Genomic DNA, 17,442 nt, shown 5'->3' with positions numbered 1-17,442 from the left:
AAGATACAATAAGTGAACGTTTACCTCATACATAGCTTATTCACATACAATGTGATCAAAAAGAAAACAAACCAGAGCAGGCGTTGCAAATTATCGGTCATGTCGTAGCGGAATTCTCTGCAAATAAGCGTTCAAAGCATGGGTGTAGACAATTTCTGGTTGGCATTATAATTGTGCATTTTATTATCTGATAATGGAGAAAATTTATAAAATAAACAAGGACAACATTTTACATTAGTCAGAATGGGTAATTTACCAGTTTTATTTCCAAAGCAGATTTTTCAGTGAAATGTCAATGATGTGCTGTTGTTAACCTAGAAAACAACTTTTCGATTTCTGCAAAGTTTACAGACGTTTGCTGTAATTACCAGCAACAATTATCCCGGAATAAGTGGTAAAATTGGTTTTACCATTGAAGATAAAGCAGTAATTATTAATAATTAATTAATTAATAATAGATTTTTTGAGAGATATTCATACGATCAAGCTAAGACAAACGTTTCGATAAAACAAAAGATGAGATCCACCAACAACACAGTTCCGCAGTTTGCATCGAAAATTGATACTCAACGGCAACGTCGTTGAATTTTTATCTGGGGGAAAATGAAATTTTTAATTGTGATTAATTTCCACGTAGTTACCTACATCAAACATGCGTGTTCAACATAGAGGGATATGGAGAGAGCACTGTTCAAAAAAGTGGTACGACCGCGCTTTTCTGTAGACCTAATAAAAGGTCTCCAGATGAGCCAAGCGAAACCGAAGTTAACGCAGATATTTCATCTTTCCAGTGGCGTCCCTTTTACTTTTTTTCTGGGCACAATTTTTGTAGGAATTGTAGGAAGACGACCGTAAATATTTAGTTCAAAATAAAAACAGATCAGAGTTATACACGTGTAAAAAACCAAATCCCAGAAAAATGACGGAACACCGACGCCTATGAAGCATCTGATGCCCAACGACCCTCGTCACGAAATTTCACGAAGTACTGGCGGTCATTTTAAAAGGCGTCATAAAAGGTCTCCGCAAAGGTCTCGCGACGTGCGGCTTCCTTTAAGCTCGATTTATAGATTGACGTCCGTACGTACGACGCAACCGCTTACGCTACCGCCGAGACATGAACCAGCGGAAACGAATTGGACCGCTTATAAATCGACGTATACGTTTTCCGTAAACGTCGTCCCGTAAGCGTACGCCAGAAAGTTGGTCATGTTTCAACTTTGGCGTCAACGTCTTGCGTCAGCAGTTCAATTCGACCAATCACAAGCCAGAAAATGCACACAACCGGACCTGCGTACTCACAAACAGAAGTTGACAGATGACAGAAGTGGTTTTTTTTGGTAGTTGGTCGTGTTCTAGGCGTTTTCCACCGTCTTGTCCTTCTTATGTTTGTTCCAGCAAAATGAGCTGCACCTAATACAGTGCAATCGACAATTATTCAGATCAAAGAAGGGGTTGAAATCTTGACCGTGTGTCAACAGGGATGGAAGTATTTCTGGTTGCGTATACCCGTTACAATTTAAATTTCGAAATTTTTTCCCAATCTCGGCCAAACAGGCAATAGCGCTGCATGTCTGTTCTTCGTTATTGAAAACACCATTACGAAAGTAAAATTAATCTTTTAAGTCCTGAAGTAGTGACAGTTATTTGACGTTTATTAGCTGAGTTAGCAAAGATACGAAAAATCTGACACTGTCAAAGTCATAACCGCCCGTTATCTAAGTAACTGTTGATTGCACCGTATGAGCAAACTTGTAGCTGCTACGAGTAATAATAATTAATAAACAATAAATAACAAATTTGTGTCTTGGTCGGCCATCACTGATTTTTTGACTTTTACTTTTGCGCTTGCGTACCGAATGCGACATCCCAATTTATAAAATGGTCTGTCGTCGACTATGACACGTCAACGTCAGCGGTACCGTCAACGTTTGCGTCATACGTACGGACGTCAATCTATAAATCGAGCTTTACATTGCCAGCATAGGCAGTGCTCCCTCCATATCCCTCTACGGTGTTCAACCAATCAAAAATGTTTACCGCGGTAAACACGTCCTACTACTCTGTCATCTGTCAAAAATGATTAAAATTGCATGCTACTTAGATCTTGTCTAACACATGGGAAAAAATAACAATTGTTTATAATAAAATTTTGGTTAGAAGCGTTATTTACTGAGTTGAATGTCTAAGGGTACGTTTATGTTGGAGCTGCGATAAGAGCAAAAAGAGCGGCCATAGGAGTATTGAAATTCTTTCTTTGTTGTTGTGTTTATACATATATATTTATATTATATTATATTGGTGTCTATTCCTTATCTTGGGTATCTTACACGAGTAGTTTTATTTGTAAAATGAGTCATAATAATATTGAAGAAGAAATATTATTCTCATTAAATGCAGAGGAATGGTACCTATTAACTTTCTCAGAAGACAAGGGCAGAACGTCGATATGCTGCACAGCCAATAAACACTAAAAGATTTTCATATGGCGAGTTTCACCAGTTGTGCAAGGACCTTAGAAAGCACCAAGCTAAATTTTTCAAATACATGCGATTGCAAAAAGAAACCTTTGATGATATTGTATGTACTAATGATTCAACAAAAAAAAAACACTTGCCACTTGCACTTGGTACAATTGCCATGCCGGCCAATTTCACTAGAGAACGTTTAATTGTCATAATAAGGTAAGAAGAAAATAATTTCATTTCATTATTGCAACTAACATTATTTATTAGATACTCCATTTGTGAATAAGGGTCAAGATCACTAATACTCGTATACCTATCGTGTGGGTTGGTATGGAATATTGCTTGACATGGGGGTGCGTACTATGGAGATTGGGAGTGTGGATGATGTCAAGTAGAAAGTTGAGGTTGAGATGTGTTTTTTACAAACTCCTGAGTAACTTGTAAGATTTTCATACGATATGACATTTTCTCGAATGGTGTCAAATGTTTTAAATGAGGTAAAATACTTTTGAAAAAATTTAAATCATCATCTTCTTCTGTTTTCTGCTTGGCTTTGTTTTCTTCAATGTACCTCAATTTCCGTTTCTCAACCTCTAACCGCTCATGAGCTACTGGATCAATTGGAGCTCGCCTTCTTCTTGATTTTTTTTGATGCTCGCTTACTGACGAACGTCGTGAAGTAGATGAAGAATAAGACTCGCCGATATCGCTGGCTGTGTGAGGAAAACTTGATTGGGACATCGGTCTGTTTTCTGGATTTTCGCTATCTCCAAGCATAAAGTGCGAGAGCTGGGTAGTTTCCGGAGACGATGTCGCTGTTGGAGTATCCAGCGATTGTGGGTATTCCAACGGATTTTCAATGTTTCCGGACCATTCTTTGGGCGTAAATTGATCTTTTAAGAATTGCAAACGCTCGAAGTATTGCCAAGAGACGTTGCAACTGGCTGGTGCCTCATCTCCTGAACGCAGTTTAGGAAGTGAGGATAAAGTTACTCGAAACTTGTCTCTTAACGATTTCCATTTGGCTCTAACCGTAGACCCTGTAATGTTAAATCCGACTTATACCTCTTTATTAACATTTTTGTGTGAATCAATTCTAGTAATCCCATAATTTGGTACAGATACGAGTACGAGTACTTTTTTTTAGAAGTTTAGCTTTCAGTTTTCGTATGGGAGCTACAACAGTGGCACAAATTGTAAAAGAAACGGTCAAAATTATATGGGAAACTTGGGGAAACCCTCCAACTACAACTGTCACCGACGGTAAAACAAATCCAATGAAGCGCTCGCCAGAACACCCCTAGTTTTGTATCCCGGAGTTTTGTCGCGGACCAATCGGGTGACTTCACATTCAACTACGTCACCAACCCCTACTCCTTGGATGGGACAATAATTTATAATGACCTGTAGTTATTTAGGTTTTTCGGCCTCCGTCTAGAAAAACTGATTTTCCATTCGTCTAAATCGTTTGGAAAATAGCATTTCCCTGCCTAGGCAAGAAAATCGAAACAGGAATTTTTAATCAAAGATTTTAGATTGGCAGCACAAAATGTCAATGTCATGTGGTACAGGGTTATTCTAAATGATTGTAGTCGAAGTAGGCCATGCCCATGTTATTACATTTTTGCCGTTTTTATGTGAACTGTCAGTTTTGTCGCTGTTACTGTCATATTTTAGGTGAAAAGTGCAGTGATGAGATTTTTATTTATTTTTGTTGAATTAACGATTGAATCCAGAAATATTGAGTTGTTTTGCAATCAATTTAAAAAATATTAAGTTGTTTTGCACCCAATTTAACTTCCGTGTGTGAGCGGCAACCATAAATTTTACATTCAGTTTTCACGTCTACTTCGACTACAATCATTTAGAATAACCCTGTATTTTTGTACAATTAATGTCGGGGGGTATCAAGCGATGGGTTAGGAATAACAGAAGAACGACGACGGTTTTGAATCTTTGAAGAATTGGTTAACTTTTGTTGTGACAGTCGCTTGTTGAATCCTTTATGTTACCAATGGAAGAAAAATAAATTCCCTCTCAGGTAATATTTTAACAAAAATTATTATACGGCGTGATCAAAAATGACTGAATCTGTTGGTAACAATGAAAATTTGAATAGTTTTGGTACCACTGTAATGTAAACGCATTTCCGGTTGTCAGCTTTTATAGTCCTACAGAAACTCTAGTGGAATTCGACTTTGGTTGTAAATTTATGTTTGTCACTTGAAAAATAGAATTTTATGCTGCAGCAATAATCCTACTGATAAATGCTAATGAAGGTTGTCAGTTTGGGGTTCACAATGTTAGCAATGTTAGGGAGGGATGTTACAGGTAGTGGTGGTTGTATTTATGACAACGGTTATTACTTGATAATAAAATCTTATTCTTCGGTTGTTGTTGTTAAATTTACAACCAAAGCCGAATTCCACTAGAGTTTTTGTAGGACTATACAGTGTTGACAGACAAATTTGAAATTTACTATAAAAAATTCATTTTTGTAATGACATCAACATAACCTAATTTTTTTTAATGTCGTATCAAGTTGAAACTAAGGTACTATATCACAAAGGTATCGCCAACGGTGCAGAGATATGTCTGCCTCTCTTTTAATTTCGAGCAATGTTAAGTTAATCTGTTTTGACACGATACAAAAATCCCGTACAATTGTTTACTTCTATCTTTGTCACAGTCACGGGATTTATCGATAATGTCCTCTCTTTTAATTTAGAGGCGAAAAATTGTGGAACGGAATGGCGCTACCTTCCAAAGATACAGTAGGTACCTTAGTTGAAACATCCGGTCAGTGCCAATTTCGAGAGAAAAAAACACCAATATTTTTCAATTTTCATTGCGAACAGACTCAGTCGTTGATCACGCTGTATTTTGCTTTAAATAAATTGTCGACCGAAACATTTTGTGTATTACACGGCTAGAAATAGAAAATGTTTTGCAATTGCAAGTGCTTCACAAATCGTGCTTGTACCTACTTGCAAAATGGCATTTGCTAGGTTTGTGATACAAATAACTATTGTTTTTACTTTTTAGAATTTAAAAGTAATAATAGAAACTCAATCCTTACTTGTTGTGTTTAATTTCACTGCCACATCATCCCACAGTTTATTTAGAAAAAATCTGTTATGGTGGTTTCCATTTTTTTGGTCCCATAAGGCTGGCCTGACGAAAATTTCATCAATTAATTGTTCCACATTCATTTTGAGCGACGATTCACTTAGCGAAGACAACAGACAACTGAAAATAAAATGATTTCCTCGCTCTTATCGTTGTTCGCAAAACACTGCACGCCGTGGTTCTCGCTCCGACCGCTCTTATCGCCAAGGGTACATTTATGTTGGAGCTGCGATGAGCGATAAGAGCGAACTGCCATTTGAAAACCATGGTACTTCGCTCTTATCGCCGCTTTTATCGCTTATCTTAGCTCCAACATAAACGGTCCCTAACTCGATAACGGAGAAACCAGAATGCGTACCGAAGCGCTGTACTATTCAAACTAAAAACATCGGTACCATTTTGTAATTTGTCACACTTTGCAGATTTGTGTTGTGATTTAATTTATATTGATATTTATTTAGCGACAGGTCCCTAGATAATGTCGGGGATCTAATCCAAAGCGATGGACAGCGTAAAATGCAAGTTTGCCGCCACCCTGAAAATTTTAACCAAACGACCTATGTTTTTACGTTTCGCTTGTCAAAATTGGGCTCCGCCTTCGCGCAGCTTTTGTCAAGGTCATCGATCATGACAGTTGGCACAAGCTCTAACGAATATTCCCAAATCCTAGGGAGTAATTTTTGACAAATCTATAATACCGGGTGTATTATGAAAAATCTTTGGTGCTATAACTTCCTTATTTTTTGTCCGATTTTAATAAATGATACGTCAAACAAAATCGCTTTAGAAACACTATAGATTGAGATCGACATGCTATAATTTTTTGGACATTATATTTTTTGACAGACCGCAGCTAACTTTGTTTTTTTTAAGTTGCACTGTATATTTTTTTATCTTTATTCTGATAGATGTTTATCTTCTGAATACACAGACATTAAAATAAAAAGTCAAAAATTAGAATTTACAAAAATCAAGTAACCATAACTTTACTATAGGTATAGCAAATGTTCGAAATTACCTCCATTCTCTCTAAGGCACAATCCACACCTTCCACTGACGCCTATTACGGCGTTTAATAAAAAATCTGGTGGCGTTTGTTCACATACTGCTACGATTCTTCTTACTAAATCATCTCTGTTATCGGCCGGAGTCAAATATGTCTTGAATGTCCATAATTCTCTTAGTCACTTTGCAAAATTAAAATGCACTTTTACTACTGTTTAATGTGACTGCTTGATTTAAAAAAAATACATTATTTAAGCACCGGAATTCCTGGTTTGGCAGAGCACGAAGAAAGGAATTAGCGGCAGCGAGAGAGAAGGAGGGAGAGCAAGAAAGAGAGGACATGCTGAAATCGTCAGAAGTAAGGAAAGAAAGCAGCAAGAGAGAAAGAGAAGAGGGTAGAATGTCGAAAGAAGGCAAGAACCCACTCAAAAATAGTTCCAGAACGAGAAGATTACCAAATAGAAGCGAAGAAGAAAATCAAAGCAAGGAAATGGATAAGGAAATGAAAACAACCATGATAAGAGAGATGAGAGAGGAGATCAAAACACTAAGAAAGGAATTAGCGGCAGCGAGAGAGGAGAATGGGGAGGATGGAAATGATAGAGGAAAAGATGGAACAAAGAGAAAAGAAGGAGAGGAAGAATAATGTTATAATAACTGGAATAGGGGCAATAAGTGGAAATATAGAGAGGGGGTGGAGGAATGGTAAGTAACAGTAAGTTAAAGGAAAAAAAAGGTGAGAGGATGTATATAGATGACGATTTGACAAAAGAAGAAAGGGAAACATAAAAGAAGTTAAGAGAGTTGGCCAGAGAGGAGAGAGATAGAGGAAAAAGGATGAAAATAGGATACAGGAAAATACAGATAAACGGGGACTGGTTTAGATGGGATAAGAGACAGGAGAAACTGAAGAAAATTTGCTAGAAGGAGAGAATAAGAAGACGACCCGGCGAGAAAATATACAAGGAGAAGGTGAATAAAAAGGTAGAGGGACAAAGACACAGAAAAGTAAGAGAGAAGAGAGAATAAGAGAATCGAAGTACAATAGGGAGGGGAGAGAGTGTGTGTGAGAGAGGAAAATGATAGCGGGTTGCAGAGCTGGGGACGAGGAGAGAGAGAGAGAGAGAACAGGAATGGGAAGGAAGAAGAAGAGAGAGAGAGAAGGTGCAGGAGGTGACGCGAGGATAGTGAGAAGATCGAACATATGCGGCGAAATGAGAGAGAGAAAGAGAAGGGAATGGGGAGAAATATGGAGCGAAGACAGCAGGGAGATGGATGAAAGAATAAGGAAGAGGAGAGAAAGAATAGAGAACGAGAGGAGTGAGGGAGAACAATAAATTGTTATTTTTATGTTTATGTTTTGTAATCAGGAATCCGAAAGCCCATAGGGCAAAATAAAGCATTTTGTTGTTGTACATTATTTTTTAATTTCTTCTTTTTGTTTCTATGCATGAGCATGGTTGTTTACATTTTCATATTCAAAATAAAAATCTCTATAAAATTGAGCAAAAAAAAGTTAATCGTGCAATTTGAAAAAAAAAAAAAGTAGACTATTATCTGTCAAAAACAGAACTCAAGAACAAATATTTGATTAATTCAAATTGTAGCCCATTTAAAACGATTTTGTTTGACACATCATTTATTAAAATCGTACGAAAAATAAGGAAGTTACAGCACCAAAGATTTTTCATAATTCACCCGGTATTTACCTACTGTTGCGAGCAATAAATTTTGGTTGTCAATGTAATTTCAAAATTTGGTTAGATTGTCACAAATTAAAAAAAATCCCTGCCTGATTATGCTCTTGTTAACAAAGTGTCAAAAAAATGAGGAAAAGATGACAATTAATGGCATTCAGCATGATGATAGGTTATGATGTTTATGACCCTTTTACAATGGAGCATTTTCCATTGCGTCAAAGACGGCCAAAATTTATTGCTCGGGACTGTACAGTTTGAAACACGCAAAAAATTGCGATGTAAATCACTCTTTATTGTCAATGTGACATTCAAAAGTCTATCAAAATCGTCGCAAGCGGTAAAATTGAGGTTAATAAGGTAAAGCCTATTTTACATTTTTTGACAGTATATTGACAGTGATGCCCGAAATTCCGTGTCTCGAACTGTTCATAGGTATAATTAATTGAAATGTGTATCACTTGAAAAAATTTCTCTCATTACACAAGTAGAAAATTCCCGTGCAATACTCGTCAGTTTCCTTCCAATATTTTTGATTAATCCTTTTTTACACCATACGTACAGTCAGAATTGGTCAGTCGTAAATCATTCACGGTCATTAATTTCACTTCGAAAAAACACTTTCTTTATTACTACATGAAAAGCGTTGGTCTTAAAGGTCGACTTGTTACAACTCACTCTTCCCTTGATTGACAACCAAATTGCGCTAACCATCACCTCTTCACGCTCCACCAGAAGAAATAGCTTTCAGTAATTTATCAACCATGCTAGTGAACGGTGGTCTCTTGCTGCCGCTTCACTTCTTCTCCTTTGCCTCCCTCTTCAACCACCAACTCCTCGTCAAAAGAACTGAATTTGAAACCGATCTGGTGCAATATTTATCCCAACTTCGCTGCACCAAAAACACCGATTACGTGACCCTCAGCGTAATCGACGCGACCAGCGACCACTGCAGTCACCTGTTGGGTCATTTCATAAGACACTTGCCCCAACCGAAACTAATCAACGACACTCGCAACCCCATGGTCACAGAGTACTACGTGTTCTTGCAAGACCCAAAAGTGATCAGAGACATGATCGTGATGTGGAACAGCCAGAGCAAGGTCCACGTAGTCGTTTGCAAGCCGCTTGACAGTTTGGACACCGTCTCCGAAATCGCGTCTACCATGTGGACCAAGAAAATTTTGAAATTCGTTGTGGTTTTCGTCAAAAACCGGCTGGAAATCGTCACTTATGACTTTTACAGCAACGAGACGAGGAGACTGAGTGGGGAGAGGTGCCCCCAGTTGTTCTTCAACAAACTCAAAAATGTCAACCGGCACGTGATCAAGGTGGCCATGTGCGAGGATCCGCCCCAGTTGTACAAAATGGCGGGGAAGTGGTACGGGAGGGATTTCGATCTGCTGGAACTGATCTTTTATGCAATCAACGCTACTCTGGAAATCGTCGAGAGTCCGTCAGAGGAGGACTTTTACGGTATTGCCCAATTGTTGGTCGACGACAAAGCTGAATTCTCGTTCGTGGGTCTGATCCAAGGTTTCGATTTTGCCCATTTAGACTTCTTCAATCCTCACATAATGGACGGGATTGTTGTCCTACTCCCCAAGCACAGTCGCACCATTGTCACAATTCTGACAATTTTTGACTCTACCACTTGGACTGTTTTGACAATTTTGACATTTCTCTTGTACACCTGTGTCAAACTTTGTCAAAAACTGTCGTTGCACAAAACACTAGCATCCAAACTGTTCTGTTTGTTGTCTTTCACATCTGCCACTGTCTTTTTGACATGTTTCCAATCCAGCATGAGCAGTACCTTGACCGAAGTCAGGTACCACGAAGATGTCAATACTGTTGAAGACTTGACACATAGTGACATCCCGATGATTACTTTTCCAAGATTCCACAAAATAATCTCTAGAGTGCACGATTTGTCGCGACAAATTGCTGTTTTTGACAAACGAGATCTCTACGAAATGGTTTTCGAAGGTCACGACGATGAGGCTTTTCTTCTTCCTTTCTTCGTCGCTTCGGAATTCGTCAAAGTGAAACGCGATGGAGACGATGTTTATAGAATATTGGATGAGTTTTTCGTACCTTCGCAACGGATTTTCTTGTTTCAGAAAAATTCTCCCTACATTGAAGAGTTTGGAAGTGTTGTCTTGCAGCTGAAGCAAGCGGGATTGACGGAATTATTGTACGACAATAGTAGAGAAGAGAACGAGATTAATAAAGAATCTGTTTTCTTAACTTTGACACACTTGCAGAGTGTTTTTGTGTTTTTGCTATTAGGATATGCTGCCAGTTTTGTTTGCTTTTTATTTGAAATTATGAACAGAAGAATAAAAATATTTTATTGAATGTAGTTGGACTGTTAATTTAAGAAACACCAAACATAGATGTTTTCACAAGAAAAGTCTAATTTCGACAAATTATTCTTGTGTTTTTTCTAGCTAACGAGCAAAATTTTTACAAGGAAGAATTTAAAATTATCTACTATTAATGCAAATTCGAAGGCCCAAAGAGAAGGACATATACAGCGTGATCAACAATGACTGAGTCTGTTGGCAATGAAACAATTGAAAAATATTGGTGTTTTTCTGTTTCGTAATTGGCACTGACCGGATGTTTTAACTTGACATGACATTTAAAAAAAAATTGGTTATGTCGGGTATGTTTATGCTATTACTAAAATGACCCTTTAATGGTAAACGTCACATTCTCCTGTCAACTCTGTCAAAGCTGACAACCGGAAATGCGTTTAGATTACAGTGGTACCAAAATCATTCAAATTTTCATTGCTACCAACAGACTCAGTCATTCTTGATCACGTTGTAAAAACAATGATGCCTATGGTAAAAATCTATTAAGATAAGAAAGTAAAAAACTAGCGGTAAAAGACATATGTTTAGTGTTGCATTCAGTTATTTACAAATGAAATAAGACCTAGTGTTCTATCACCGGTACATCAAGAATTGTGTAATCATAACATAAAAGGATGTTTTTTGACGACTTCTTCCTTCAAGAACAGATCAGGATCAAATTTTAATGGATCAGGCCACATATTCTCGTCTACTACGTTGTCAAACAACCTCGTAGGTAAAATTTCGGCACATTTTAAAAATACACCCTGTATATTATATTTTATAAAACGTACACCAATGCGGTTTCCTTGTTTTAAAGCATATTTCCTATAGGTTACTTCGCATTGGCGTACATTTTATAAAACATGATATACAGGGTGTATTTTTAAAATGTGCCGAAATTTTATCTACGGGTTGTAGGACAACATATAAAACTAAAAGCAATTTAAAAAAATTGTAGCTCAAAAAATAAATATCATTTTATTTGTTAAATATTTTTTCCGAGTTCTAGATGAAGCCAGTAGCTGGTGATTAAAATTTCTGCACGCATTTCAAAAACACCCTGTATATCAAAAGTACAAAATAATATAAAACGAAGACGAAGCCAAACTAATGTACCAAATTTTTCAATTAATCTCTTTTTGCTAATTTGACTTGATATCCATCTAAGCATTTAGTGGAAATATCAAATGTCAGTTTGATATCTGAAACAGACTTGAACGCCGTTCCAGTGACTTTATAACTTTTTAAAATCTCCACCAACATAGTTTTTACAGCCATCATTCCATAGTTGAATCCTGAAACCACATCAGTTGTTCCTATTCGTTCTAGTTCAACTAAAATATTACCAATACAATTCCTGGGCCCTGCACTGAATGGAATATACGAATAAGGATGTCTTTTGACCACTTCTTCTGGCAAGAACCGATCAGGATCAAATTTTAATGGATCAGGCCACACATTCTCATCCTTGTGGATGGAAATAATTGGAATCATGGCGGTACAACCTTTGGGAAGAACATGTTCCTTTAAAGAAACATCTTCAGTTAGATGGCGTCCTATTATGGTGGCTGGTGGTAGCAGTCTTAAAGTTTCTTTGACAACTCGTTCCAAGTAAACCAGGTTTGGTAGGTCTTCAGCGGTAACGGTTTTGCCGTCTTCCAAAACCAAGCACAGTTCTTTATAAACTCGTTCCTAGAAAAAAATATTTGTCATCACTTTATGGAAGTGATTTACTGAATACTTGGACTTCTGGATGCATTCCTAACATCATCAAAACAAAACTTGCTGTGGAAGTTATCGCGTCGGTCCCTGAAACTATTAATGTTTTTGTTTCATCTATCAGTTCTTGGTCAGTCCAGGTTCCCTTCTCGTCTGTTAGCTGGATCAAGTGATCCAGAAAAATCTTCTTTCTTTGGTCGTAGTCAGATCCAATCCTCCTTTTTTTGTTGATGATCTAACACGATTTCCTTTAGCAGATTTAGATGTACAACTTGATACTCACTTTCTGCACAAAAGAACTGAATTGAGCACATACGGAATCACTTTCTTTGGAGAAAGGAGTCAGCTTCCAAATGAAATTTGGGTGAAGAAATATATTGAACAGTCGTATGGAGCACAGTTCCGACGCTCTAGATGAGGATACCACCACGTTTAAGACAATTTAACTATCATGTGTGCTCACCTGAAGAACCAATTGGTGCATTTGGTGTCAGTTTTCATGGCATCCACTTCAGTACCCATCACTGTGTCTAAGAAAAAATTGGAAAGGTTTTACAAAATTTGTTCCAATGGACTTACGACAAACGATGTCCAAAACACTCACACTCATGACGGGAAATATATCGAAACAACCGTGGCCTACATACTCTTCTAGTGTTTTGGCAAAAGTGTTAGAATACAAAACAAAGATCTCGACAAATGAGTTCAAAGTGTGTTGATTAAATGTCAGCGAAATCACTTTTCGGTGCTTTTTCCATTCCTTCACTACAAGAATCAAGATTAGTGTTTGTTTTCTGAAGCGACTACCAACCTGGTCTTATAAAGAGTCCATCTCCAAAGACCGGAATCACGAATTTGTACATCAATCCTTTTTCCAGAGAATTGTTCAAGATTTTTTCAACATCCTCGGGCCGACTCACAACAATGACCAGTTTATCACCCAGCCATAATTTCATTGGTGCTTTGTATTTCTGGATTAGTTGAACGATGTTTTGTAAAATTCCTGAAAATGTTGTTTTGGGTGTAAATAATTGACAAAATGTAAATTTTACCATGATTTCCTTGGAAGAGAACATGTGTGCTTCCAATGACGGGAAAACTTAAGGGACCGTCGATTTTTGAAGCGTAATAGTAGAGCCATCGTCTCTTCCATAGAAATTTCACCCAAAGGAGGAGAACCAAAGGGACACAAGTAAATAATAAAACGTTAGTGGTAGCTGTGTCGGTTTTCAACATCGCGCTGGATGGTCGATAAACAAATACCATCAATGGAAACAGGTTCTGTTTATAAATACATATAGTGCAGGTAAAGAGTTCCCCCTTTTTTAACAAGGCAAGATTGAGACATGGGACAAAAACCGGTCAAGTGGTATCGCATTTAGTGTTTTTGCTCCTGTCAATGGTGCAATCAACAGTTATTTAGATCAAAGAAGCCTTTGAGATTTTGGACGTATTTCCAAATCTAGACTTTCAGATGCTCTGGATGCATGGAAGTATTTTTGGTTGCATATACCTGTTTCAATTTAAATTTGGAAACTTTTGTCGAACAGGCAACTGTTTCCATGGCATCCATTTCAGTACCCATCACTGTGTATAAACTATTGTAAATATTTTATAAAATTTATTCATCAGACTTATGACAAACGGTGTACAAGACACACATCACGGGAAATACATGGAAGCAACTTTGGCCAACATACTGTTCTAGTGTTTGGCAAAAGCGTTAGAATACAAAATGTCAATGTCAACAAGTGAGTTCAAAGTGTGTTGATTAAAAATGTCAGCGAAATCACTTTTCGTGATAACTGAAACTGTTTCTTGACAGTGTATCAAGTATCAACCTGCTTTTGCAAGGAGTTCATTTCCAAGGACCGGAATCAGGACTATGTAGATCGGTCCCTTTTTTTGGGAGTTGTTCATTATTCTTCTTCGGACGCTTGTTTTTTTTATGCTTACAATGACTTAAGGGACTGTTGATGTTTAAAGAGTAATAATAGAGTCATCATCTCTTCCAGAAGAATTTAGAGAACTAGAAAATAAAAACAAACAATAAAATTCCTTAAAATTTAGTTCCTGATTCGTAGTATTAATTGTACAGGGTCATTATAAATGATTGTCCCATCGCAGTAGACGCTGGTGACGTAGTTGAATGTGCCGGAAGCCTCATAACATGAGTGAGACTAGTATCGCCGATAGATGGCGCTCCTGGCGGTAGGGGATATCTGTGTACTAGTTTGTCTAACTTTGCGAGGCTGCCGGCACATTCAAAATTTGTGTGGGTTTTCAACGCCAACTGCGATGGGGCACCATTTATAATGACCCTGTATATGTATAAAAACATATAATTGGATAATTAATAGTACATAGTTTATTTAACGAGTTCGTGTCTAAATTGGGCTTTTTTTTAGAAGGAAATAGCTATTTATGCACCAAGGGCGTTAGAACGATGATTACGCCCGGAGAACGATGAATCCAACTCGAGGGCTTTAGCCCGAGAGATGGATATCGCTCGATGGGCGTAATCATTCGGTGACGCCGTGGTGCATACAAGATTTTATTTTTCACTACCTGTTCTTTAAAAAAAAAATTGGCATCTTTGTAATTATGAATTGATGAGGGCGTTATGAATTCATTACGCCCGCTTATTCTTATTACGCCCTGTATTATGCTCCGGTTGTTATGGACATGTTTACGTATTTCGTATCCTAGGAGTTATCATGCAATTATACTAAAGTGAAAAATAAATAATAATTAATTCACGTATATTTAATTAGATATTATAAGTGTGTGTGACTAAGAATTATATTTGGACTATGTAAAGTAACATGAAAACAACTTTATGAAAGAAAAAACTATAATTAACGTTATTAAAATACATAAATAAATATGTTTGCTTTTGAATCGTTATAAGTAAAAACAAATCGTTCAAAGTTTTACTTTGCAATGTAGAATTTTACGAATATAAAATCAAATTGAAACATAGTAAAAAAAACCATAGAACTCTTGTCCCGTTTATTTAATAATCTTTTTTGTTCGACACTGTCAGAATTTGAGAATTTTCTCATGTGTGAACGGATTTTGATAAATGTCAGAACTTGTGAAAACGAAGCATTTTGTGACACCGAAAACAGTTTCACAAAGATCAATTTTATACCATCGTTTCTAGTGATTATTGAATGTGGGGTTGGTATTGATAGTAAATTTCAGTGTGAAATGTGATGTCATTTAAACCTGAATCCATGTTTTGGATCAATGAAATGACAGCGCTTCGTCAATACCAACCCAATTCCATTAAAGTAAAAGTCACTAGATAATTATTTTATAAATTAAAAATTTTAAAAATTAAATTAATAAAACAGAAAAAATAGCATGTTACACACGTGTCACAAAACATGTTGTCGAATTCGTTACTTTAGACAATAGACTGTCTTGTGCAACTCGTATAACAATATACAGCGTGATCAAAAGGGACTGTTTAAGTTGGCAGTATAACTTAAGTAACTTCCGGTTGTTGACGACTTCACACTGACATTGACAGTTCAAGTTGTTTCTTTGTACCGTTGATTTTTATACACACATAACACACAATTTTGTCGCTGTTGATTTCACGTAAAATATCTGTCAAAAGACGTATCCGGTTAATTGTATTGCCAACTTAAATAGTCCTTTTTGATCACCCGGTACTATTTTCTATTTTGCGTTTGTAACAGAGCTTTTGCGATACCAAAAACAGTATCGTAACAGCTGAAAACGATTCTATAATAATGATAGTGCAATTTACGGTTATCATGTTGGTACTACAAATTTGAAATGCTAAACTCCTCTGCCAGAATCCTCTAATGTCTAGAGGATTCTGGCAGCGTCAGTCAATATGTGCGAATATCCCAAAATTGACAAGTGTTTCAACAGTTTTTTGGCAGCCATCATAAAATTCCACAGAATTTTAAAATTCTTAGTTTTGATTTAAAAATGGCTCAAAAGGTGCAAAATAGAAAAAAATCGTATAAAAAAAATCGCTACATGAGGCGTTTATTCCATCCGTCCTTTATAAAACTCGCACTCCACGACTCGTTTTATAAACTTGGACTCATGGAACATGGAACAGTTCCTTACGAAACCCATTTTTCAATATACAGGGTGTCACAAAATTGGCGTACAAATTACTTACTACCTTATCGAGGATGTTTAAATGTACATGAAAAAAATATGGAAAAAATGTTTCCGACAAAAAAATTAATAATTATTTTTATTATTAAAAAAAAAAAAAAAAAAAGTTACACAGTCTAGGACTGGTTTACAAATCTATGAGGGGCGTGATGACCAACTCAATAGACCGGGACCAATGGCTTAACGTGACTTCCGAATCACAAGATAGAATATAGCCTTTTTTTTTTTTTCGCCCTGGGTCGGAATAGAACCCGCGACCCTCGCGTCCCTGAGCCGAAACGGACTCCCTTTGGCTATATTCTGCCTAACGGTAATACAATGTAAACAAAAATATATTCGTACATCATTACTTTGCAATGTTACCGTAGTGGATTTAAAATAATTTTTTCGATTTCCAAAGCTTCTAAATTCTCTGTTATGCAAGACTAGATATTGATAGTGAGTAATCTTGTATTTTGTGATAATATGTACTATTAGACGTAGCTGTCATGACAATTTCATACGTATATTTCAAAATAATTAATCTGTTCAGTGCCACTTTCAAAGACCGCCAAATCAACAAATAAGTCCAATAGAATTTTTTTAACATTTTTCTGACGTTTACGGTAATCTCTTCTACACCGTAGTTCACCGTTAGTGCGCCATTTTTGGGACACCCTGTATATACATACAGGGTGTTTTTGAAATGCGTGCACACATTTTAACCACGAGCTACTGGCTTCATGTAGAACTCGGAAAAAATATTTAAAAAATTTTATGTCAAAAAATAAAATGACATTTATTTTTTGAGCTACAATTTTTTTAAATTGCTTTTAGTTTTCTACGTTGTCCTACAACCTCGTAGGTAGAATTTCGGCACATTTTAAAAATACACCCTGTATATCATGTTTT

The 17,442-nt window shown here is 36.8% G+C and overlaps 2 protein-coding genes across 2 annotated transcripts in view; one reads left to right on the top strand and one right to left on the bottom strand.

Annotated features, from left to right (window-relative positions):
* The window catches only part of LOC138137004 (uncharacterized), a 30,066-nt gene that overhangs the window by 3,529 nt on the left and 9,095 nt on the right, over window positions 1-17,442 (top strand). The gene's annotated exons all lie outside the window — the stretch shown is intronic.
* On the bottom strand, window positions 10,754-13,657 carry LOC138136875 (cytochrome P450 4C1-like). Its single transcript, XM_069056192.1, has 8 exons — window positions 13,437-13,657; window positions 13,196-13,387; window positions 12,964-13,149; window positions 12,848-12,914; window positions 12,668-12,794; window positions 12,407-12,619; window positions 12,012-12,357; window positions 10,754-11,960 (listed from the first exon to the last, which is right to left on the bottom strand). Exons 1-8 carry the CDS (start codon window positions 13,648-13,650, stop codon window positions 11,794-11,796), a joined length of 1,512 nt encoding a protein of 503 aa, XP_068912293.1. The 5' UTR covers window positions 13,651-13,657; the 3' UTR covers window positions 10,754-11,793.

The sequence above is a fragment of the Tenebrio molitor genome, chromosome 8 (assembly GCF_963966145.1).
Source record: "Tenebrio molitor chromosome 8, icTenMoli1.1, whole genome shotgun sequence".
In the NCBI taxonomy this organism is placed as follows: domain Eukaryota; kingdom Metazoa; phylum Arthropoda; class Insecta; order Coleoptera; family Tenebrionidae; genus Tenebrio; species Tenebrio molitor.
Note: the sequence above shows the minus strand (reverse complement) of the source record. Positions and strands in the feature narration are given on the sequence as shown.

Coding starts and splice junctions, on each gene's coding strand:
- LOC138136875 (XM_069056192.1), bottom strand. CDS start 13,650: ATGGTATTTGTTTATCGACCATCCAGCGCGATGTTGAAAACCGACACA. Junction 13,388..13,436: donor TCTCTTCCAAGGAAATCATG/GTAAAATTTACA, acceptor CAACATTTTCAG/GAATTTTACAAAACATCGTT. Junction 12,795..12,847: donor TGCACCAATTGGTTCTTCAG/GTGAGCACACAT, acceptor ATCCTCATCTAG/AGCGTCGGAACTGTGCTCCA.